We start from the raw sequence: 21917 nt of genomic DNA on the forward strand, positions 1-21917 counted from the left end.
TATAAATCCTGTTTTTCAATAGCCCCTTCTTACCTTAATTTTTTTACTCCCTATGCTTCTCTCAGCTTTTTTATATTCAGGCAACAAATCTCCTATTACTCCTTCCACCCTCATTTTTATACTTTACCACATCTCATAACTCTGCATTCCGCTCTCAGGGCCCCAAGCTTTGGAATGACCTTCCTCTTTACATTGGGTATCAACCTACACTGCCCTCCTTTTAACTTTTGTCTCTCCGTGGTAGTTTTTAAATATTCTGTCTGCTGATCTTCCTTTTTTAACTATGCGAACCACCTTGAAACCTTTTTTAAAGTTATTTAGCAGTATATATATATATTAAAAAAAAATAGTTATGCAGGTCTATTCAGTGTTCAGATTTGAATGCGTAGCTGGACCAAGAGTTTATAGAGATAGTTTGTCTGAATTTTTTTTTTATGGAGTCAGTTAGCCTAATTGTGTATGTAAAATTAACATATAAAATGTATTTTAAAATGTTTTACATATGTATATAATGTACACACATACATATTTAAATAAAATATATAAATATAAAATCTTTACAGGTTTTATATATACACATCTATATATCTATAAATAAAATATACAGTGCTTTTGTTCTACGAAAAAAGATGCCAGTGGTCATAGAGCTCCAGCCTTATGGGTCAGGGTGATCTCTGTGGCTCTGCCATTACATTAGCCACGTTTCCACTTATGAGCCTCGGAGAATATAAAAAGTTAGCATTGCAAATATTTTACTAGTCCCAAGAACACCATCACCTCTGTTATTGAAAAAAAAAAAAGAACAAGTGGAATTACCTACACAGTAGAATACTTTCACCTCAGTCACATATATGCAAGACATGGATAGGGCCTTCCTAATACAAAATAAGGGACTGCAAGTGAAAAGTAGAAATGCATAGAGAAACTGAACTGGAAGCTCCAAGAAGCCAGACTCTAGTGCAACACTTAAAAAACCAGACATACTTTTCTTCCTAAAATCCTGCTTTTCCTGATTTTACACAGTAGAGCACAAACAAACACTGACTTAACACTGCTGCTGCCATCATGGAGGTAAGGTCCATAAAATAAGAATAGCCCAGTACCCGCTCTTACCACATCCTCTGGCAATGCGTTCCAGAGCTTAACTATTCTCTGAGTGAAAAAATATTTCCTCCTATTGGTTTTAAAAGTATTTCCCTGTAACTTCATCGAGTGTCCCCTAGTCTTTGTAATTTTTGACGGAGTGAAAAATCGATCCACTTGTACCCGTTCTACTCCACTCAGGATTTTGTAGACTTCAATCATATCTCCCCTCAGCCATCTCTTTTCCAAGCTGAAGAGCCCTAACCTTTTTAGTCTTTCCTAATACGAGAGGAGTTCCAGCCCCTTTACCTTCTTGGTTTCTCTTCTTTGAACCTTTTCTAGCACTACTATATCTTTCTTAAGATAAGGAGACCAGAATTGAATACAATACTCCAGATGAGGTCGCACCATGGAGTGATACAGGGGCATTATAACATTCTTAGTCTTGTTAACCATCCCTTTTTTAATAATTCCTAGCATCCTGTTTGCTTTATTGGCAGCTGCCACCGCACATTGGGCGGAAGGTTTCATCGTATTGTCTACAATGATACCCAGATCCTTTTCTTGGGTGCTAATCCCCAAGGTGGACCCTAGCATCCTGTAACTGTGATTCGGGTTATTCTTCCCAATGTGCATCACTTTGCATTTGTCTACATTAAATTTCATCTGCCATTTGGATGCCCAGTCTTCCAATTTCCTAAAGCCCGTCTGCAATTTTTCACAATCCGCATGTGTCTTAACAACTTTGAACAGTTTAATGTCATCTGCAAATTTAATCACCTCACTGGCTTTGTAACTTCTTCGAAATTTTATTGTAACTACTTCGATCTCTTGGTATTGTAACTACTTCGCTGATTTTCCAGCGCCTCTTGTTGTAAACCGCCTCAAACTATCATGGCTTTGGCGGTATATAAAAATAAAATTATTATTATTATCATTTATAAATTAGTTAAATAGCACCGGTCCCAGTACAGATCCCTGTGGCACTCCACTGTTTACTCTCCTCCATTGAAAAAAATGACTATTTAACCATACCCTCTGTTTTCTATCCGATAACCAATTCCTAATCCACAACTGAACTTTGGAGCCTCTCGTGAGGAACTTTATCAAAAGCTTTCTGAAAATCTAGATATACTATATCAACCGGCTCACCTTTATCCACATGTTTATTCACACCTTCAAATAAGTCAAGCAAATTTATGAGGCAAGACCTCTCTCAGCTGAACCCATGAGTCCCATCACTAATTTTACAATCTTATTGGGCAGCAATCTATACCCACAGGATTAGGCAGTCAGAAGAGGGGTGGTATGGAGCTGAAATGCCTGCCCTGTATATAGCTGAAGTCATGTTTAATATAATCTTGAAAAATGAATAAAAGATCAATATAATAAAAAAAATATATAAACTTACATACCTTTTTTAGACAAATTTTACAAGAGTCATACCTTAATGTAAGTTCAGGGTCTTGATTTTGCTTATATGGTTTGTATTATAGTGGGATCCAGCTGAATATTTAGATTTGTCACTTAAAGCCTCCTCCCCAACATTTTTTTTCTCTCCTTATTGTGCTGCATCATCCCTATCTTGCTTTCCCCTGCTGGGCCTGTTTCCCTTTGCCACCACTGCCATTACCAGCACCCTGCCTCTGCTGGTGGGCCATTGTAATGCTTGCAGAATGGGGCCTGTGAGCACATGCCCAAGGCTTGCCACATTCTTGCCACTCTGATGCAAACTTAATTCCCTGTCAGTGGGGACAGGATGTGACAGACCTTGAGTGTGTAGGTGCTCAAACATCCACTGCTGCACTCGGTGGTAATGAAGTGTTCAACACTGCTTTTTACATGCCATGTTGGCACTGTAAGTCTAGGAGATCACAGGGAACTTTTGGCAAATGGTAAAAAAGGGCTGGATTTAATAGTATCTCAAGATGAGTTAATTAGATACAGTAGATATATTCCTGTCCCAAAATGGCTTACAATCTGTTTGTATCCGAGGCAATGAAGGGTTAAGTGACTTGTTTGAGATCTCAAGGAGCTGATGTGGGATTTGAATTGGGCTTCTCTTGTTCTCAGCCCACTACTTGAAACACTAGATGGCTACTCCCTATCTGTGTCTCTCTTTAAATCCAAATTCTTTGATTTAAGAACAAGTAAGAAAAATGTATATATGTAAATCAAGTTCTGAGTTTGTAAAATGAATGGTCCTTCTTATAAACTGAACTTATTACATTTGTATCTGATTAAATGAATTCTTCATTATTTCCATCACATTCATTTTGATATCTAGCTGAACTGAAGATTTTTACAATAACAAATGTTATGATGAAAGCACTTTTTTAAAAAAAAGGTTTTATATCAAACTTTGGCCCCCTTTTATCAAGCTCTGATGTTCATTGGAATTCTTATGCAGCTTGATAAAAGTGGGGGTTATTTTTAATATTTTAAATCCTGTTTTAATAATTAAAAAGGGGTAATTTTTCTTCCCTCACAGAAAGGAAGCACGGAGGTCTGCCTCACTGGATTCCAGACACTCTGGTGGAAGTCATCGGGAGATGGATTATTCCAAACACAGGAGAGAGCATAGCAGAAGTCCCCACAAACGAAAAAGAAGTCGCAGCACAGACAGAGATTCACGAAGGAAAAGAAAAAGGCAAGTGTTAATGGTCTTGCAAGCTCCTTGGTACAAAAACAGTGAACTAAATCCTCTAGTACTCAGAAGCCTAATGAGATGCAGATCACTGCCATGTCAAATTATATTTGCATATGACACTTTTAATTGGCTACGGTCTGTTACTTTCCTGAAGCTCATACTAACCAGCCTAGAGATGAAAGGAACAAGATCATCAAACTATACTGCACAAAGCCACCATTCAGTGTCACAGGCAAAGCTAAAGAAACGGGGTAGGTTTTTCCCTGATTATCCCAGGACAAGCAGGCAGGTATTCTCACTAGTGGGTGATGTCATCAGACAGAGCCCCAGTACGGACGTCTCACAAGCACGTGTTGCTTGTAGAAACTTAAAGTTTCTAGATGCCCGCACCGCGCATGCGCCGGTGCCTTCCTACCCGGAGATCCGGGCGTGTCTCCTCAGTTCTTTCTTTTCCGCGGAGCTGAGAAGTTCAACTTCATCATGCGCTAGCTGAATTCAGTTAAATTTGCCTTCCTTGTCCGCGTTTTCGCTTTCTTTTAATTACAGTTAACAGTTCTTTTCTTTTCGTAAAAAAAAAAAAAAAAAAAAGAAGATTATTTCCTCCGGCGGGTCGAACGGGCCGGCCACGTGGCTCAGGCCCACTGGCTTCGACCTCGCGGCAGAGATTTTCCGGCCTATGTCCCGGCCAATCACCGGGTTTAAAAAGTGCAGCAAGTGCCAACGCGCGATTTCACTCACGGACCCTCACTGGCGCTGTTTGCAGTGTTTGGGCCCTGACCACATTCCGAAATCGTGCAGGCCTTGCTCTACCCTTACGGCACGCTCATTCAAGCGGCGTTGCCTATTGTGGGAATCGATGTTCAAGATGGACACAGCTAAGGATCCCTCAGCCTCCACTTCATCCGATACCTCCCCGGTTCGGGCAAAACCGGCATCGACCCCTCCTGCATCGAGCGTGGTGAAACCGGCATCGCTCGCCCCGACACCATCCACGAGCTCGACGTCGGTGCCTGCCCCGGTCTCCTCGGTTCAGGTACCTCTTCCTTCCACAGTGCCACCAATGGTCATCAAAGTGCCGAAAGCTACTAAGCAGAAGCACTCGGCCTCGAAGGAGCGCGATGTCCGTGCAGGAGGACCCCCTTTCGGTGCGGATCCCTCCTTATCGGCTTCGCTACGGTCCGTGCTGGAAGCTCAATTCGTTGAGCTCATGCAGACCATCGGACCCGGGCTCATCGCTGCCATACAGGGTGACCTCCCGGTACCGATCCAAAGGGGCGGTCCGCCCCCTCCCCCTCCCCCACACCGTTCGACCTCGACAACCGACGAGGACGAACGGGGGAGGGCGGCGATGCCCACGCGGCAAGCCTCGCTTACCGATATGCCGCCATTAGAACCCATTACGCCTCCGCGCCAACATGAGACCAGACCTCCGATCGATACTCGAAGCCCTGGGCATAGTCAGGAAGAGTTCTTCCGTACTCCTTACCAGACTTGGGTAGCATCGCAAGAACCCGCATCGCAAACCCAGTTACGATCCACCGCTTCCAGCCCTATCCACTTGGGGGCCTCGGGAGACCATGCGATGCACAGACGATCCCGATCCCCGTCCCGCCACCGAGACGGGCACCGATCGAGACACTCATCCTGGCACTCCTCACGCCATTCGGAGGTGTCACCGCAGAAAAAACTGCAACGTAGGGGATACTCCTCATCAGAGGTGTCCCCTCCGAGGGGCCCGGAGTACGAGGAGACACCGGTGCCCGATTCTCCTTGTCACTCCCCGATGTCCACGGACCTGGAGGCCTCATCCGCCTCCAGCCCGTCCCACAGACCGACGCTGGCGGAACAATTGTCCTTCTCATCATTCCTCCGACAAATGGCGGATGATCTGGATGTGACCCTTGACACGGGCTCCAGATACTCCAAAGAGTATCTGGACACCATGCATTTACCTAACCCTCCAACGGAGTCGCTTCGGCTCCCCTTGCATAAATTACTGGACCAGACCTTCATGCAGTGCTTCGAAACGCCGTATTCCATACCGGCGATCCCCAGCAAACTCGATGCTCGATACCGCATCGTGCACCATAAAGGGTTCGAGGGCCCTCAACTCTCCCACCAATCCCTACTGGTCGAGTCCTCCCTTAAACGCTCTCACCCCTCCCAGGTCTACGCCTCTGTACCGCCGGGCCGAGAGGGGAGAACGATGGACAAATTTGGTAGAAAATTCTACCAAAACTCCATGATGGCGTCACGGGTGCTAAACTACAACTTCTTTTTCTCTTCCTATCTGGAGTTCTTCTTGCCGGTGCTCCGCAAGTTCACTCCGTTCATAGACAACCAAGCTCGATTCGAGTTCGAGGAAGTGGTAGCCTCCCTCTCCCAATTACGCCTCCAGCTGATGCAATCCTCCTTCGATGCATTCGAACTCTCGGCACGCGCCGCCGCAAGCGCGGTAGCCATGCGTCGCCTGGCATGGCTCCGTACTATCGATATGGATCCCAACCTACAGGACAGACTCGCCAACGTACCATGCGCTGGAGCTGACCTGTTCGATGAGTCTATCGAAACTGTTACCAAGAAGCTGTCGGATCATGAAAAATCCTTTCAATCCATCCTACGGCCCAAACCCAAACCTCAACAGTCTCGACCTTCCAGGCCACCCCTGATTTACCAGCGGCGTTACATGCCCAGACAAACGCCTGCTGCGAGACAGCCTGCGAAGAGACAACCTCCCCAGAAGTCTCAGCAAAAACTTCAGCCACCGGCTGTACCTAAGGCTCCCCAGCCCTTTTGACGCCCCTCCCGGGAGCATAACCTCGGCCTCTCCCATAGGGGGCCGCCTCCATCTTTTTTACCACCGATGGGAGGCCATAACCACGGACCTATGGGTCCTCTCCATCATAAGAGAAGGATACTCTCTTCAATTCCACCGGGTCCCCCCGGACCATCCTCCAAGAGAGTATCCTTCAAGCTCGACGCAGACCGCCCTTCTTCTTCAGGAAGTCCAAACCTTACTTCAGCTTCGGGCTGTCGAGCCGGTCCCGTCAGACCAATTGAACCGAGGGTTTTACTCCCGGTACTTCCTCGTCCCGAAGAAAACGGGCGACCTGCGACCCATTTTAGACCTTCGGGCCCTCAACAAGTTCCTGGTCAAAGAGAAGTTCCGCATGTTGACTTTGGCTTCTCTATACCCCCTCCTCGAGCAGAACGACTGGTTATGCTCCCTGGATCTCAAGGAGGCCTACACTCACATCCCCATTCACCCGGCCTCCCGAAAGTTCCTCAGATTTCGGGTGGGAAATCTGCACCTACAGTATCGAGTGCTACCATTCGGCCTATCTTCGTCCCCCAGAGTCTTCACAAAGTGCCTGGTGGTAGTGGCCGCAGCACTCCGGGACAGGGGTCTACAGGTGTTTCCATACCTCGACGACTGGCTCATCAAGGCCCCGTCAGCCCCAGAGGTCACTTCGGCGGCCTTGGCTACAACCTACTTCCTCCAGAATTTGGGCTTCGAGATCAACTTCTCCAAGTCTCATCTACAACCCACCCAGTCCCTCCCCTTCATCGGAGCGGTCCTGGACACCACCCGACTCCGAGCATTCCTGCCCCGGCAACGCATGGAGTCTCTTCTTCATCTCTGCCAGTCGGTGGCTACTCGCCAAACCCTACCGGCGAGACAACTGATGGTGCTCCTGGGCCATATGGCCTCCACAGTACACGTGACACCCTTTGCCAGACTCCACCTCAGAATCCCCCAGTGGACCCTGGCATCACAGTGGAATCAGACATCCGATCCACTGTCCAAACGCATCGTAGTCACACCTGCTCTTCGGCAGTCTCTACTTTGGTGGATGACCTCTTCGAATCTATCCAGAGGTTTGCTGATGCACTCTCCCCCCCATCAGAAAGTTCTCACAACAAATTCGTCGAATTACGCATGGGGGGCCCACCTGGAGGGTCTCCGCACCCAAGGATTCTGGACCAGTGCGGAAAGACTACACCAAATCAATCTATTGGAACTCAGAGCCATCTTCAATGCGCTCCAAGCGTTCCAACACCGACTCCACGACATGGTAATCCTCATTCGCACAGACAATCAGGCCGCCATGTATTATATCAACAAGCAAGGAGGCACGGGCTCGGCCCTCCTTTGCCAGGAAGCTCTACGAGTCTGGGACTGGGCGGTGCGCCACAACGCCCTACTCAGAGCAGTATACATCCAGGGGGAGAACAACGTCTTAGCAGACAAACTAAGCCGTCTGCTACAACCGCACGAATGGACTCTCCATTCCAACCCCCTTCACCAAATCTTCACGCAATGGGGGACGCCTCAGATAGACCTCTTTGCGGCTCCCCACAACGCCAAACTGCCTCAGTTTTGCTCCAGGATCTACACTCCTCATCGCCTCGAGGCAGATGCTTTTCTACTGAACTGGGGGAAACGATTTCTATATGCGTTCCCACCATTCCCGCTGATCCAGAAGACTCTGGTCAAGCTGAAACTCGAACGGGCCACCATGATTCTAATAGCTCCTCGGTGGCCCAGACAACCTTGGTTCTCCCTCCTACTTCAACTCAGCAGCAGGGAACCAGTACCACTTCCAGTGTTTCCTTCACTACTTACTCAACATCAAGGATCACTACTTCATCCCAACCTGCAGTCTCTCCACCTGACAGCTTGGTTCCTCTCAACATAACCCCTCACCAATTCTCACAAGAAGTGAGGGAGGTCTTGGAAGCTTCCAGGAAGCCCGCCACTCGACAATGCTACTCCCAGAAATGGACCAGATTCTCCTCATGGTGCGTTTCTAAGTCAAAGGAACCTCAGCGAGCTTCCTTATCCTCCGTGCTGGACTATCTCCTACACCTATCTCAATCTGGGCTCAAGTCCACATCCATACGAGTCCACCTGAGCGCTATTGCGGCGTTCCACCAGCCTCTACAAGGGAAACCCCTCTCGGCCCATCCGGTGGTCGCCAGATTTATGAAAGGACTCTTCCATGTTAACCCTCCTCTCAAACCACCCCCAGTAGTTTGGGACCTCAATGTAGTCCTTTCCCACCTCATGAAGCCCCCGTTTGAACCACTCAACAGGGCCCCTCTGAAGTATCTCACCTGGAAAGTGCTTTTCCTTGTAGCCCTTACGTCCGCTCGCAGAGTCAGCGAACTCCAGGCATTGATGGCGGACCCACCATTCACAGTATTCCACCATGACAAGGTGGTCCTCCGCACTCACCCGAAATTCCTGCCTAAGGTGGTCTCCGAATTTCATCTCAACCAATCCATTGTACTTCCAGTATTCTTCCCTAAGCCTCATTCTCACCACGGAGAATCGGCCCTTCACACTCTAGACTGCAAACGTGCCTTGGCTTTCTACCTGGATCGCACCAAGCCACACAGAACCACTCCTCAACTTTTTGTCTCCTTCGATCCTAACAAGTTGGGAAGATCCGTATCAAAGCGCACCATCTCTAATTGGATGGCGGCTTGTATCTCTTTCTGCTATGCCCAGGCTGGATTATCACTTCCTCGTAAGGTCACAGCCCATAAGGTCAGAGCAATGGCAGCCTCAGTAGCATTCCTCAGATCAACACCAATCGAGGAAATTTGCAAGGCTGCCACCTGGTCCTCGGTTCACACATTCACCTCATTATTGTCTGGATACCCTCTCCAGACGGGATGGACAGTTTGGCCAAACAGTATTGAAAAATTTATTCTCTTAAGTTGCCAACTCCCCCTCCATCCCACTGAGGTTAGCTTGGAGGTCACCCACTAGTGAGAATACCTGCCTGCTTGTCCTGGGATAAAGCAATGTTACTTACCGTAACAGTTGTTATCCAGGGACAGCAGGCAGCTATTCTCACGTCCCACCCACCTCCCCTGGGTTGGCTTCTCAGGCTAGCTACCTGAACTGAGGAGACACGCCCGGATCTCCGGGTAGGAAGGCACCGGCGCATGCGCGGTGCGGGCATCTAGAAACTTTAAGTTTCTACAAGCAACACGTGCTTGTGAGACGTCCGTACCGGGGCTCTGTCTGATGACATCACCCACTAGTGAGAATAGCTGCCTGCTGTCCCTGGATAACAACTGTTACGGTAAGTAACATTGCTTTCTGGGATGCTTGGTAGTTTCACTGTATGAGCAGGGAAAGAAGGGAGGTCTGGGATATTGCGTCCCTATAGGTAAGTAGCTGCATATGTTCACCTTCTATGTAAAGTAAAAGTAACACACTTTTCCAAATAACATGGTGTTGAGCTTTTTAACTCTGTGTTTGCTTATTTAAATTTGTGGCTGTGCTTAAAAAGGTTGGTTTTAAATAGGGATACTAAGATACATAAAAACTCAATTAGCTTAAAGGTCATGTAAGAATATAACACTATTTTTTGGCAGAGTGCTTCTATAGGAATGTTCAAACATAAGATACCAAATGAATGTAAATGCCTTTTTGTTGAGCTCTCCTGTACTGCCTAACCTTCATCTACTGCAGACTATATTACAAAGTCATTGCGTTATTTATATTGTTTTATGCCTTATTAGTCAGGAGCCTCACAAAGCATGTTCCCTAAGAATCTGGTCTAATTTACATAGGTCTCTCCTCTTAGGAGCAGTTAATTTCATCACTTGATCATGGTGAATTTTTTGGCTATGACCAGACTTTTCTGATTGCATGTGTGAGGCTGATTGTATTAGTTTTTTTAGTGCAACTCATGAAAACAAGCATGCCAAATACATTGTAATATGCAATAATATACATGATGACTAAAAAGGCTTAGTAGGTAGACCCCTTGGTAAAGATCTGGAGTTATGAATAGTATAACTTGGTTTACTCTACGCCAATTATCCATAAGAACTAATGTTTAAAATATGGTTCTATTATATCCAGTATATGAGTGGATAGAAAGGAAGCAGGCTTCATAAGATGTTATCATAAGCTTAGTGCTAAATTGGCACAGGTTGACTTTTGTTTCATCACCATATTGATTTATACTGTAGAGAAAAGATGTTTGTGTGAATTGCATTACTGCTGTTTTGTTGTGTTTTGGTTATTACTATTTCAGTAATGGACTTTTCTTTTAGAAAATTATTCAAATCTTTTTTTTCTTTTTTTAAACCCTGCTAAGCTAACTGCTTTCGCCACATTCTCAGGTAACAAATTCCAGAGTTTAATTATGCCTTTGAGTAAATAAATATTTTCTCCAGTTTTGTTTTAAATGTACTACTTGGTAGCTTCATTGCATGCCCCTTAGTCCTAGTATTTTTTTGTGAAACACTTGTTTATTCTTTCCGAAAATACTAACTAGAGTGAAGTGGTATGTTAGTCCACTATTTGAGATAATATAGAGAATTAAATAGAGAAAAACCAAAGGAATAGAGGTAATACCTTTTTTTATTGGACTAACTTAGGGCCAGATTCACTAACCTGCACGATCGGGGCACGATCCGGGCAGGTCCGATGAATTCAGTAAAGACAAATATGCAGATGGGGGGTGATCATAGGAACGCCCACATCTGCCTGCACGGATCACTGTTGTGTGATCTGCGCACATACACAGACATCTGTAGATGGTCTGCGCATGCCATTTCGAGTCGGGGCCTTTTTTTTTTTTTAACTTTAATTTTTATATTGTTTTAAGCTCTGCGAGCCCATGGTTCTAACCCAGTTTAAAGGGCAGGAGAGATTCGGGGAAGATCGGGGCAGAGCAGGGCGGAAGATCGAGCAGGGCGGCATTCTGGGGGAAGGTCGGGGCAGAGTAGGGCGGCATGCGGGCGAGCAGGCAGGACAGATTGTAGGGCAGAGAGCAGGGCTTCCAGTCGGAAAGACATTTTCGACTGGTCCCCAGCAGTCGCTTCTTCAGTTGATCGGCCAGCCCAGTCAGATCAGATTGATTGTGTTGTGAATCATGTCCCTGCCTACTTTGCATGTGTTTCACCTCATTTGCATGCACGGATTCGAAGCAGATTGCAGAAGAGGTAAGTGAATCAGGCCGGAGGGAAATTTGCTCATAAAGGGGTCACAAACCTATCGGTACACGATCGTTTGCTTTGTGAATCTAGCCCTTAGTTCATTGTTTGATTAGCTTTCGAAAGCAACCCTTCTTCAGATCAGAAATGAGCAAATGTTGACAACTGCCAGTATATGTAAGTGAAACATCAAAGCATTTTAGTGATAGTCTCATAGGAGGCAGTGGGGATGAGGGAGGTAAAAGACAAAAGGGGTAGGGTGAGTGAGAGACAGATACATGGGCAGGTGACAAGAAGGAGATAATGAAGTAAAAATTCATAACCTGTAATGCAATAGGAAGCCAAGGTCCTTGTTGAGTCCTGTTTGGTGGGTATCAAGAGATATTTCTGGAGACATACCAGACAAACCCCCTAAAATATTATCGATACATTGAAGACATTTTTATGATTTGGACCAAGTGAGAAGAGACTCAAACAATTTTACAATTCTTTCAAATACATACCATCTTACAGTCAAATTCAAAATTGACTACTTCTCAGAAAATCTCAACTTTCTTGACATCCCAGTTTCGATCTACAATGTCTATGTATAAACTTCTATATATTATCTCAAGTAATGGACTAACACAGCTACCATACCAAGTTTCCAAGTTTTTATTATTTCTTGATATCCCACAAATCATAGTGTAATTAAATGGGGGGGAGGGGGTAGAATATACTTATATCATTTTTGTGAGATAAAAGTGCTGTTTTATTGTACCATTTTTTTGTATATTCTATTGCACTTTGTATTTATTTCAAAATTAATAAAGAATTTAAAAAAAAAGCTTGCAAATAAATTAGAATTAACATACAATAAAATTAATACCATTTAACAAAAGTAGTAAAAATAAAAATGACTTACAATACAAAAAGGGACAGGAGAAGAAAGGATGAAGGTGGCTTGGGTTGTGTTTTTCTGCTTTCTGGGGCCACCATCATGGCTTGAGGAGTCATCGCAAGACCTGTGAGAAGCTTTTCAGAAGAAACTCTGAAGAGAAAGCCTCATTGGGACCCCTGAGGAAGATACTTAGGTTGAAACATGGACTGTGTTGGTTCCTTTATTCCAAGTTGTGGATATATTTTTTTAACTTTTCTATTTGAATAAAAGTCCTAACCAAGAACATCAATCTCCACAGTTTTTTGCTTTGCTTTGAAAGCAGTTAACTTAGCAGGGTATAAAAAAGATTTGGATAATTTCCTAAAAGAAAAGTCCAAAAGCTATTATTGAGTTAGCTTGGGGAAATCCACTATTTATTCCTTGGATAAACAGAATAAAATGTGTTTTACTCCTTGGGATCTTGCCAGGTACTTGTGACCTGGTTTGGCCACTGTTTGAAACAGGATACTAGGCTTGATGGATCTTCTGTCTGTCCCAATATGGCTGTTTATTTTCAGCTTTTCACATTAAAATGATAGAGTTTATCTTGGCAGGGTGATCCAGAAACTGTGTAATGTGTGTTTAAAGCTGCTTTTTTTTTTCAAATTTGTAGCTCTTTATAAGTCTTTGATTTTCAGAGAATGATAGTTTTGCCAATCCATTTATTGCTGGTATAAATATTAATCAAACTTGAGATTCTTAGTGTTTCTTCCATGAGAAATCCTTTTTCTTTTTATTTCATGTGTCAAATTTAGCTTTGCAAATGACTTAGGTGCCTCAAGCAGCCATTGAGCATTTCTAAGCTTTTAATTATTATATGTTCTTATTCTGAATAACTTTTGGCAACAGATATTTAAATACATTTTTTGTGCCATACTCTGAGACTGCAGCCATGTTTCGACTGCTATTTTAGTTGAAGAAGATCTGCTATTTCCTTTCTATGGAGGTTGAAGCAACACCTAATATTGTGATACAGTAAAATAAACAATTTGTTTTTCTTTTTAGGGATGAAGAGAGACGACATAGCAACAAAACAAGAACATAGAAGGGTGAAAATGCAGGCTCAATGTGTGTGTAGATGCAGGTGTTGAATAAGCTACATAAGAAACTGCACCCTTCCCATTACCTCTGTTCCTCTGAACAATAAGAACCTCATGGTGTTGAAGGATGCATGTATAATAATGTTTCTGCTAGCTCTGAAATAGCAGTATGCAAGCCCTTGGGTTAAAAGACATAGCTAATCATGTTTATATCCATCTTTAAAAATATAATCCACTTAAGACATCTCTAAGCTGTGTATCAGAATGAAGTACTGTGTGACTGGACAATACAGTTTTTTCTTCTGTTAGACTTGATTGTAGGTTTTTTGTAAGCAGTTTGAAAGGCAGCACGGATGCTATTGGTCTTTAATGAACCAGGACTTTGTGTTTTCTGTCAGAGAGGCATATATTTTGCTGAGGCAGAAAATAAACCTTGGAAGTCATGAGTGTGTAACAAAGAGCAACATGGGTGACAGACTTATGAGGTCCAATAGTGGCCTGAGCCTGGATATGTTGACTGAGGCAGAGAAGAACATTGAGAGCTGATGTGGAAGAACAGTGGCTGCCTTGCTGTGTGAAGAGGCTAAAGGTGCAAAACATTAAAAAAAAATAGCCATAAAGATCACTTCATATTTCTCTCTCCTTCCTCCCACTACCCACCTACACATAACACACATCTTGGTTCTTATTATTTTTGCCTGGTGCTCAAAAGCTGCATCCTTGATTAGATTAAATAACATAAGAACATTCAAAGCCGCCCTGAACTTATTTACTTCACTATTGACTTCTATATGTGAAAATTAATAACTTAAACTGAATGGAAATAGCATTTTATGCCAAAGGAGTTTATTATCTTCAAGGTTTTTGGTGATGTTATTGACAAAATGGCTGCCCTTGCCTGAAACTCCATCTGGATCCTTCTTTATTAAATTGAAACACCTGTGTAAATGGAATAGAGTGATTGGGAAATTTATTTGGTGTGTGAGGAGGCCTGGTGCACCCTTTCAGTAAATGCAACTGCTTTGTCAGGAGGGAGGCTTAGACCTATCAGAAAACCTGGCTATTCTCAAAACTGTAACACTTCCCCCCTCTTAGACCTCTCACCTTCCCCCTTTACACCTAACTCTTTAATCTCTCCACTGTAGTTCCTCTCTCATCTTTCTTCCTGTAAACCGTGCCGAGCTCCGCATTCGTGGAGATGGTGCGGTATATAAACCCAAGGTTTAGTTTAGTTTAGTTTAGTTTAGATTTAAGAGCATACAATATTGCATGTCATATGCAATATGTGAAGCTGGGTTGCACATATTTCAAAGTTTTGTGATGTGACCTTTGAAATTATCTTATATCCTTCATGCTAGACCTAGTCAGCTTCTTAATCATCTCAAATGCCATACCCTAATCTAACCTGTCTGTAAAGCCTCGGCTCTGTTTAGGAAATGATTTGGTTTACATGCATATTGTTCTAGATTTTGCCTATACAGGTCAATGCAGAGAAGGTTTACTTTATTCCAACATGTGATGGAGGATGATGAACCAACAATGCTGTCTTATGAGAGTTTGAAATGGATGGGTGATTTATACCACCAGGTGATTGGTATTTATATAAAAGTTGCATTATTATTTCAAACCAGTGAAGATTTTGAGGAATCTGTATTTGATGAATATTGGCCCTTCCCAGAGGTGACAAAGGACTTGGTGAACTGCTATTATGAAGGAGTGATGAAACCCATGAACTGACCTCCTTTGACTGAGACTTTAACTCTTTGGACACGGGACCTTAGAGGCTCTTTTAAAAAGTTTGTAAAAGGGCCCACAATTAGCGGAGAGTGTTCAGCATTATAAATTTCTCACCAAGATATATATTCATCCAGCAAGAGCCAATAAATGGGTTTCCCTACAGATGGAAAGTGTCTAAAGTGGATAATCGGACGCTTCCTATAAACATTGTATTTGGGATTGCCTACCAATTCAAAGTCTTGGACTAATATCTGGGGCCATCTTGGACAGTTATACAGTTGCCCTTGGTCTGCTACCCCCCCAAATTGTATTTTTTTGATAACATGACAGACATACCCAAAGAAACTCAAGTATCTAGTTTATTCCTTCTGAAAGCATTGAATAAAAGATATACCTACCAGTCTTACATTATGGAGGAACCAATATATGAGTTATTATCCATGGAGTGTTTTTCAATGGAAGTGCGAGGTCACAGAGTCAAACAATAATTTCTGAAACTTTGGACTCTGTAACACCACTCTTTTTCCACTCAAGTGCACTCTATTTTTCTTAATAATTTGGAAGAGTAGAATATCATGGTAGGGCTCCATATTATCAGTGCCCACATTTCCTATTAAGTAAGGAGTACTGGAAAAGCTCTTCACTGCAACCTTCCTGTTGAGAGAGGGAAGGAGGTTTGTGGTGTTCCGGGGAATGGATGGGGTATTAAGGGACTTATCCCAGGACAAGCAGGCAGCATATTCTTTACGCATGGGTGACGTCACAGACGGAGCCCTCGGTACGGACCTTTTTACTAGAAAGTTCTAGTTGGCCGCACCGCGCGTGCGCCTTCCCGCCCGACGGAGGAGTGCGTGGTCCCCAGTTTCTTCGTTTCCGCGGAGCGAAGAAGACGTGCGTTTTTCAACTCCGTTGAAATCCTCTTTTTGCCTTCCCGCTCGCGTTCTTTTTCTTTTTTATTCACCTTCGGGTGCTTTTTTCTTTCACTTACAAAAAAAAAAAAATATTTTCTTTTTGCTTCGTTTTTCGTTCCTGCCCCGGCGGGGCCTGTTGTCACGATCCAGGCCTCGGGGTTTGATTTTGCGGAGGCCGTGTTTCCATTCATGCCCCCGCAGCCCGGTTTTAAGAAGTGCCAGCGGTGTGCACGCCCGATCTCCCTCACTGACCCACACAATTGGTGTTTACAGTGCTTGGGACCGGAGCATCGGGCGGACTCCTGCACCCGTTCCGGGGAATGGATGGGGTATTAAGGGACTTTATGATGCAATCTCACAATAGTTTTCCTTTCTCGTTATATTATATCTTATATAGAATGGTTATGTAAAATAATGGTGGTCTACTGTATTGCACCTTCATGATTTTAATAAAGAGATTTACTGTTTTGGGGATCATCACAGGTTAGCTTTTACATGTTGCCAAATGTGATGTTACTATTACATAAGAACTGCCATCTCCAGATCAGACCTTCGGTCCATCAAATCCGGTGATCCGCGCACGCGGAGGCCCAGCCAGGTGTACACCTGGCGTAATTTTAGTCACCCATATCCCTCTATGCCTCTCTTAAGGAGATGTGCATCTAGTTTGCTTTTAAATCCTAGAACGGTGGTTTCTGCAATAACCTCCTCTGGGAGAGCATTCCAGGTGTCCACCAATCGCTGCGTGAAGCAGAACATCCTGATATTCGTCCTGGACTTGTCCCCCCTCAGCTTCAGTCTATGTCCTATCCGTGTCACATTGTACATTGTAAATAACTTTTTTTTCTGCTCTATTTTGTCGATTCCTTTCAGTATTTTGAAAGTCTCGATCATATCCCCTCACAGTCTCCTCTTCCCAAGGGAGAACAATCCCAGTCTCCTAAGTCATTCCTCATATTCCAAGTTCTCCGTACCTTTTAGTAGCTTCGTTGCTCGTCTCTGCACCCTCTCCAGCAGTTTTATATCCTTTTTTAGGTTGGGAGACCAATGTTGGACACAGTATTCCAAGTGTGGTCTGACCATTGCTCTATAAAGCGGCATTATAACCCTCTCCGATCTACTCGTGATTCCCCTCTTTATCATGCCTAACATTCTATTTGCTTTCTTTGCCGCCGCCGTGCATTGTGCCGACGGTTTCAGGGTCCTATCTATCAGTACACCCAGGTCCTTTTCTTGTTTGCTCTTACCCAGAGTTGCACCTGACATTCTGTACTCATGTTCCTTGTTCTTTCTGCCTAAATGCATTACTTTGCACTTTTCCACATTAAACTGCATCTGCCATTTTCTGCCCATTTCTCTAACTGACACAAGTCACTCTGGAGTTCCTCACTATCCATCTGCGATCTGATTGCCTGGCATAGCTTTGTGTCGTCTGCAAACTGATAATCGTGGAGGGGCATAATCGAAAGGAACGTCTAAGTCCGTTTTTGTCTAAGTCGCAAGTCGTCCAAATTAAAAACAGCCTAGGCACATTTTTGAAAAATATGTCCCAAAATTTTTTTGTTTCGAAAATCGTCTAACTATATGTCCTGCCGATCTGATCATCCAAGTCGCTAAATCGTCCATCTTTATACCACATTTCCGTCCAAGTCCAAAATGCCTAGAACAAGCCCTGTTGGACGTGGGTGGGGTCTGCAAAGTGATGGACTGAACACCTAGACATGGCACCTAAATAGTGGGCTACCTTACAGGGCACTGCTGTGAACTTCACAAAAAGGGTGCCATGTCTTCTCACTACAGCTCCCTTATAGGTCATAGTGAGCCCCCCAAACCATCTCCAGAATCCCCTAGACCCACTTTTCTACCACCCTAATAGCCCTTTTGGCTGAAGGAGCCACTTATTTGCCAGTAGAAAAGGGTTTTTGGGGGTGTATAGGGTAGTGCACATGTTTCATTATCAATGCAGTGATTACAGGGGCTTATGGGCATGGGTCCTCCTCTCAATGGGTCCCTAACCTACCCCCAAGACGATGATGGTCTGGAGGCTGAATTTTAAAGGTGTGATTATGATTTTTATGAGGTTGGGGGGGGTCGGTGATCAATGGGGTAGTGTGTGGGGGTCTGTTTTATGCAGTGCTTATCTGGTGACTTCAGGTTTTAAATGGTCTAAGTCATAACGTCCAAGTTCCGTCGATCCTGAGCTGTACAACTTTCGGTTATACATGCTGTACGACTAAGTCTAAGCTGGCCCATGTCCCGCCCTAGACACTCCTCCTGAAATGCCCCATTTAGCTTTGGTCGTTCAGCGGCACTATGAAGTCCTGAAATGCCCCATTTAGCTTTGGTCATTCAGCGGCACTATGAAGGCCTAGGTCGTTTAGAAATATGTCCAAAACCTGTTTTTATTATTGCCATTTGGACATATTTTGACAATGTTCGTCCCAAGTGCCGACTTAGGCCGGTTTTTGGACGGTTTTTCTCTTTTGATTATGAGTCCCTTAGCATTTAACTTAGATTAACCTATTGGTATTTATATTGTACCATCCAGAATAAACCTAAAGCAGTGTACATCAATACAACCTAGAACAAGTACAATAAAGCATATGTAATAAATTGGAGCAAACAGAATAAGGAGGTAATTTTAGAAACATTCCGATGTGTGAATAGCACATCTAGGTCATGTACCTATGCACATAGAAATTTTAGATATCCATATGTATATCCTTGGATTACAGAAATTTCAAGGGGGCTTGGTTTGGATGTAGACAATAAACAGGTGTATGGAAATTTCTGTTTAAAAACCTTTTTCCATTGACTTTTACACTCGCCTCAAGGCCTGCAGCAGTGTCAGCTACCATTTTATACCTAAGGCCTAAAAAAAAAAAAAAAAAGACTGGTGGATATTTTCAAAAAGGTTTTGTGATATGGAGGCCCAGATGGACATCCATTCCTGATAGATGACCATATCACTATTTATGACAGAAAGGAATATGAATGTCCAAATCTCAGGTATGTTGAAACTTGATTGTACATTTGTGGAGTGGGTTGGGGCATTTGTGGGTTGAGGCATTTGTGGAGTGGGTTGGGGTGTTGACAAATGGTGAACATCCATATGCCATAGCAGATCATGAGAAGATCTTCCCTTCTGCATATCTTGACATCAGCATCTCGACCTGCTATTAAAGGCATTTAGAGTATGGTTGCCATCTTTTGGGACTACTTGACTTGTTGATGAGAGGAGAGAAAATGTTTTCCCTGAGTGTTGTCTGTCTGTTATCCTTTGCCTTGTACTGTTTTTGTCCTTTTTGCATTACACGCTCTTGAACCCCCCCTATTCCACAACTATATTCTGTCAGATGGCACCAAACACCAGCACAACTGACCACACACTTTTCCCTCCCCACACCTACCCCCCACTATCCTGCCTATGTGTTCAAGTGCCTCCCAGTCTGTCAGTGCCCTCCCATCCCTGCTGGTACACAAATTCAATCAACCACAGTCTAACACCCATCCTGTATCTAGTGTCTGTAGTCATACCTTGTAGTGAGGGTGTTGTACTGTGTGTGTGTTAGTGTAGTGTTTATGCTGCAGTGTGGCTGTGTGAGTTTCAGTATGTTGCTGTGGTGAATGTGTAGCAATGTGGCTGTGTAAGGTGTGTATGTGGTAGAGGTAAAGAGTTGGGAGAGTGTGGCACGGTGGTTAAAGCTACAGCCTCAGCACCCTGGGGTTGTGGGTTCAAACCCATGCTGCTCCTTGTGACCCTGGGCAAGTCACTTAATCCCCCCATTGCCCCCAGGTACATTAGATTGTGAACCCGCCAGGACAGACAGGGAAAAATGCTTGAGTACCTAAATAAGTTCATGTAAACTGTTATGAAAATTGAATGAATGAATGAATAAATAAACAGTGGTGGCTAGTAGTGCACTAGTGATGGAACAAATGGCCTAGACCATAGTGGTCGGTAAAAACAAAAACCAAAACACCCAAGGTGAATGAATAGTTGTACTTGGCCTTGCAGCATGGGACCCAAATGGAAGAAAGGAGCTGAAGGAGGTCGCATCTATATCAAAGAATATACAGACCTAAGCCCATGTTTCTGGACCTCAGAGATGTAGAGTGCATTTCTCATTTCTGCTTTGATAAAGCAGCCATATCTGTTAGGAGCTGGAGCCACTCTTACAAGTACTTCAGCTCCCACACCTCACACAGCCATTGCTACAATACACTGCCTTGGGTTTTTGTTTAAATACTACTTATATGAAAGGCTTATGAAGTGCTGCACATTTTGACATTTATAAATAACGCACCTTCTAGTCTGTTCTGGCAGTGACTGCAGGACTCGGTTAATATCTAGCAGCTTTTGTCACACACAGTGCCCAATGCATATCCTTCCCTAATACTGTGACACAAAGTCAACAAATGATGATGCAATTTTATAATCTGGAGCACTTATCCCTCCATCCTAAGCCTCATCAACTTCACCCATGTGGTCTTCAGGCCACCTCAAGGAAGGGAGAGCAACTATCAGAATAGGAAGGTATTTCATTCCCTAAACATGCAAGTTGTGTACAATGTGATGGGTGAGATCACAGATGTGTGCCCAGTTCCCAGGATTATGTCATGACGTATGTATTCTCCCAACACTGGCATACATGCACAGTTTGATGGAAATGTCACTGGAGCATGGCTACTGGGTGAGTGTTAGACAGTGTGCCTAAGGATGCCACACCCAGATGTGTCACCATTACCCACTGCAGCACACCCTCAAAATGTAAAGTCTGATGCAATGACATAGCCATTGGGCGGAGGCCTTACCCTATGGCTCGGGACATGACCTTGCCAGCCAAAAATGTTTCCTACCTGAGTCATGCCTGCAGTGGCACTTAATACAGCAGGCGCTCATCAGCCACATGATTAAAATGGTGGTGGTCTTTGGCATAAGGCATATGGGGACAAACTTGACGATCTCAATATGTATGCTTTGGAGGAAAGGCAGGAGAGGGGTGATGTGATAGCGATTTAAATACCCATATGATATAAATGCACACAAGTCGAGTCTCTTTCATTTGAAAGGAAGCTCTAGATAGAATGAGAGGGCATAGGATGAAGTTTAGAGGTGATAGGCTCAGGAGTAATCTACGGAAATACTTTTTTACAGAAAGTGTGGTAGATGTGTGGAGCAGTCTCCCGGAGGAGGTGGTGGAGACAGAGACTGTCTGATTTCAAGAAAGCTTGGTATAGACACGTGGGATCTCTTAGGGAGAGGAAGTGATAATGAATACTGCGGACAGGCAGACTTGATGGGCCAATTGGCCTTTATCTGCCGTCATGTTTCTATGATTCTAAATGAGCATGTGTGGGAGATCCAGCATTAGCAGCTGAAGCATGTCTGAATGAATTAAGTGCTGCTACAGGCATGATCAAGGCTGGAGATGTCTTCAGCTGCTAGATAAGGCAATATTTTATTTCAGTTGAGGCTGCAACTGTGGTTGTGGCTGCAGGGAAAGAATATCAGGACTCCCCAGTCCATTATTGGAAATCCCCCAAAATAGAGTTCTGGCTATGCCTCTGATGTACAATATATTCTCACCTATAGGAGAAAGAAGATACCT

General features: G+C 44.1%; 1 protein-coding gene across 1 annotated transcript in view; it reads left to right on the plus strand.

Moving 5' to 3' along the window:
* SNRNP48 (small nuclear ribonucleoprotein U11/U12 subunit 48) overlaps positions 1-14267 on the plus strand; it is a 77739-nt gene extending 63472 nt beyond the window's left edge. The window contains exons 8-9 of the mRNA XM_033934735.1: positions 3575-3733; positions 13623-14267. Coding sequence (XP_033790626.1) covers positions 3575-3733; positions 13623-13662 — 199 coding nt within the window. The 3' untranslated portion in view covers positions 13663-14267. The remainder of the gene's footprint in view (positions 1-3574; positions 3734-13622) is intronic.
* Positions 14268-21917: the final 7650 nt, after the last annotated feature.

This window comes from Geotrypetes seraphini, chromosome 2, assembly GCF_902459505.1.
Source record: "Geotrypetes seraphini chromosome 2, aGeoSer1.1, whole genome shotgun sequence".
In the NCBI taxonomy this organism is placed as follows: Eukaryota; Metazoa; Chordata; class Amphibia; order Gymnophiona; family Dermophiidae; genus Geotrypetes; species Geotrypetes seraphini.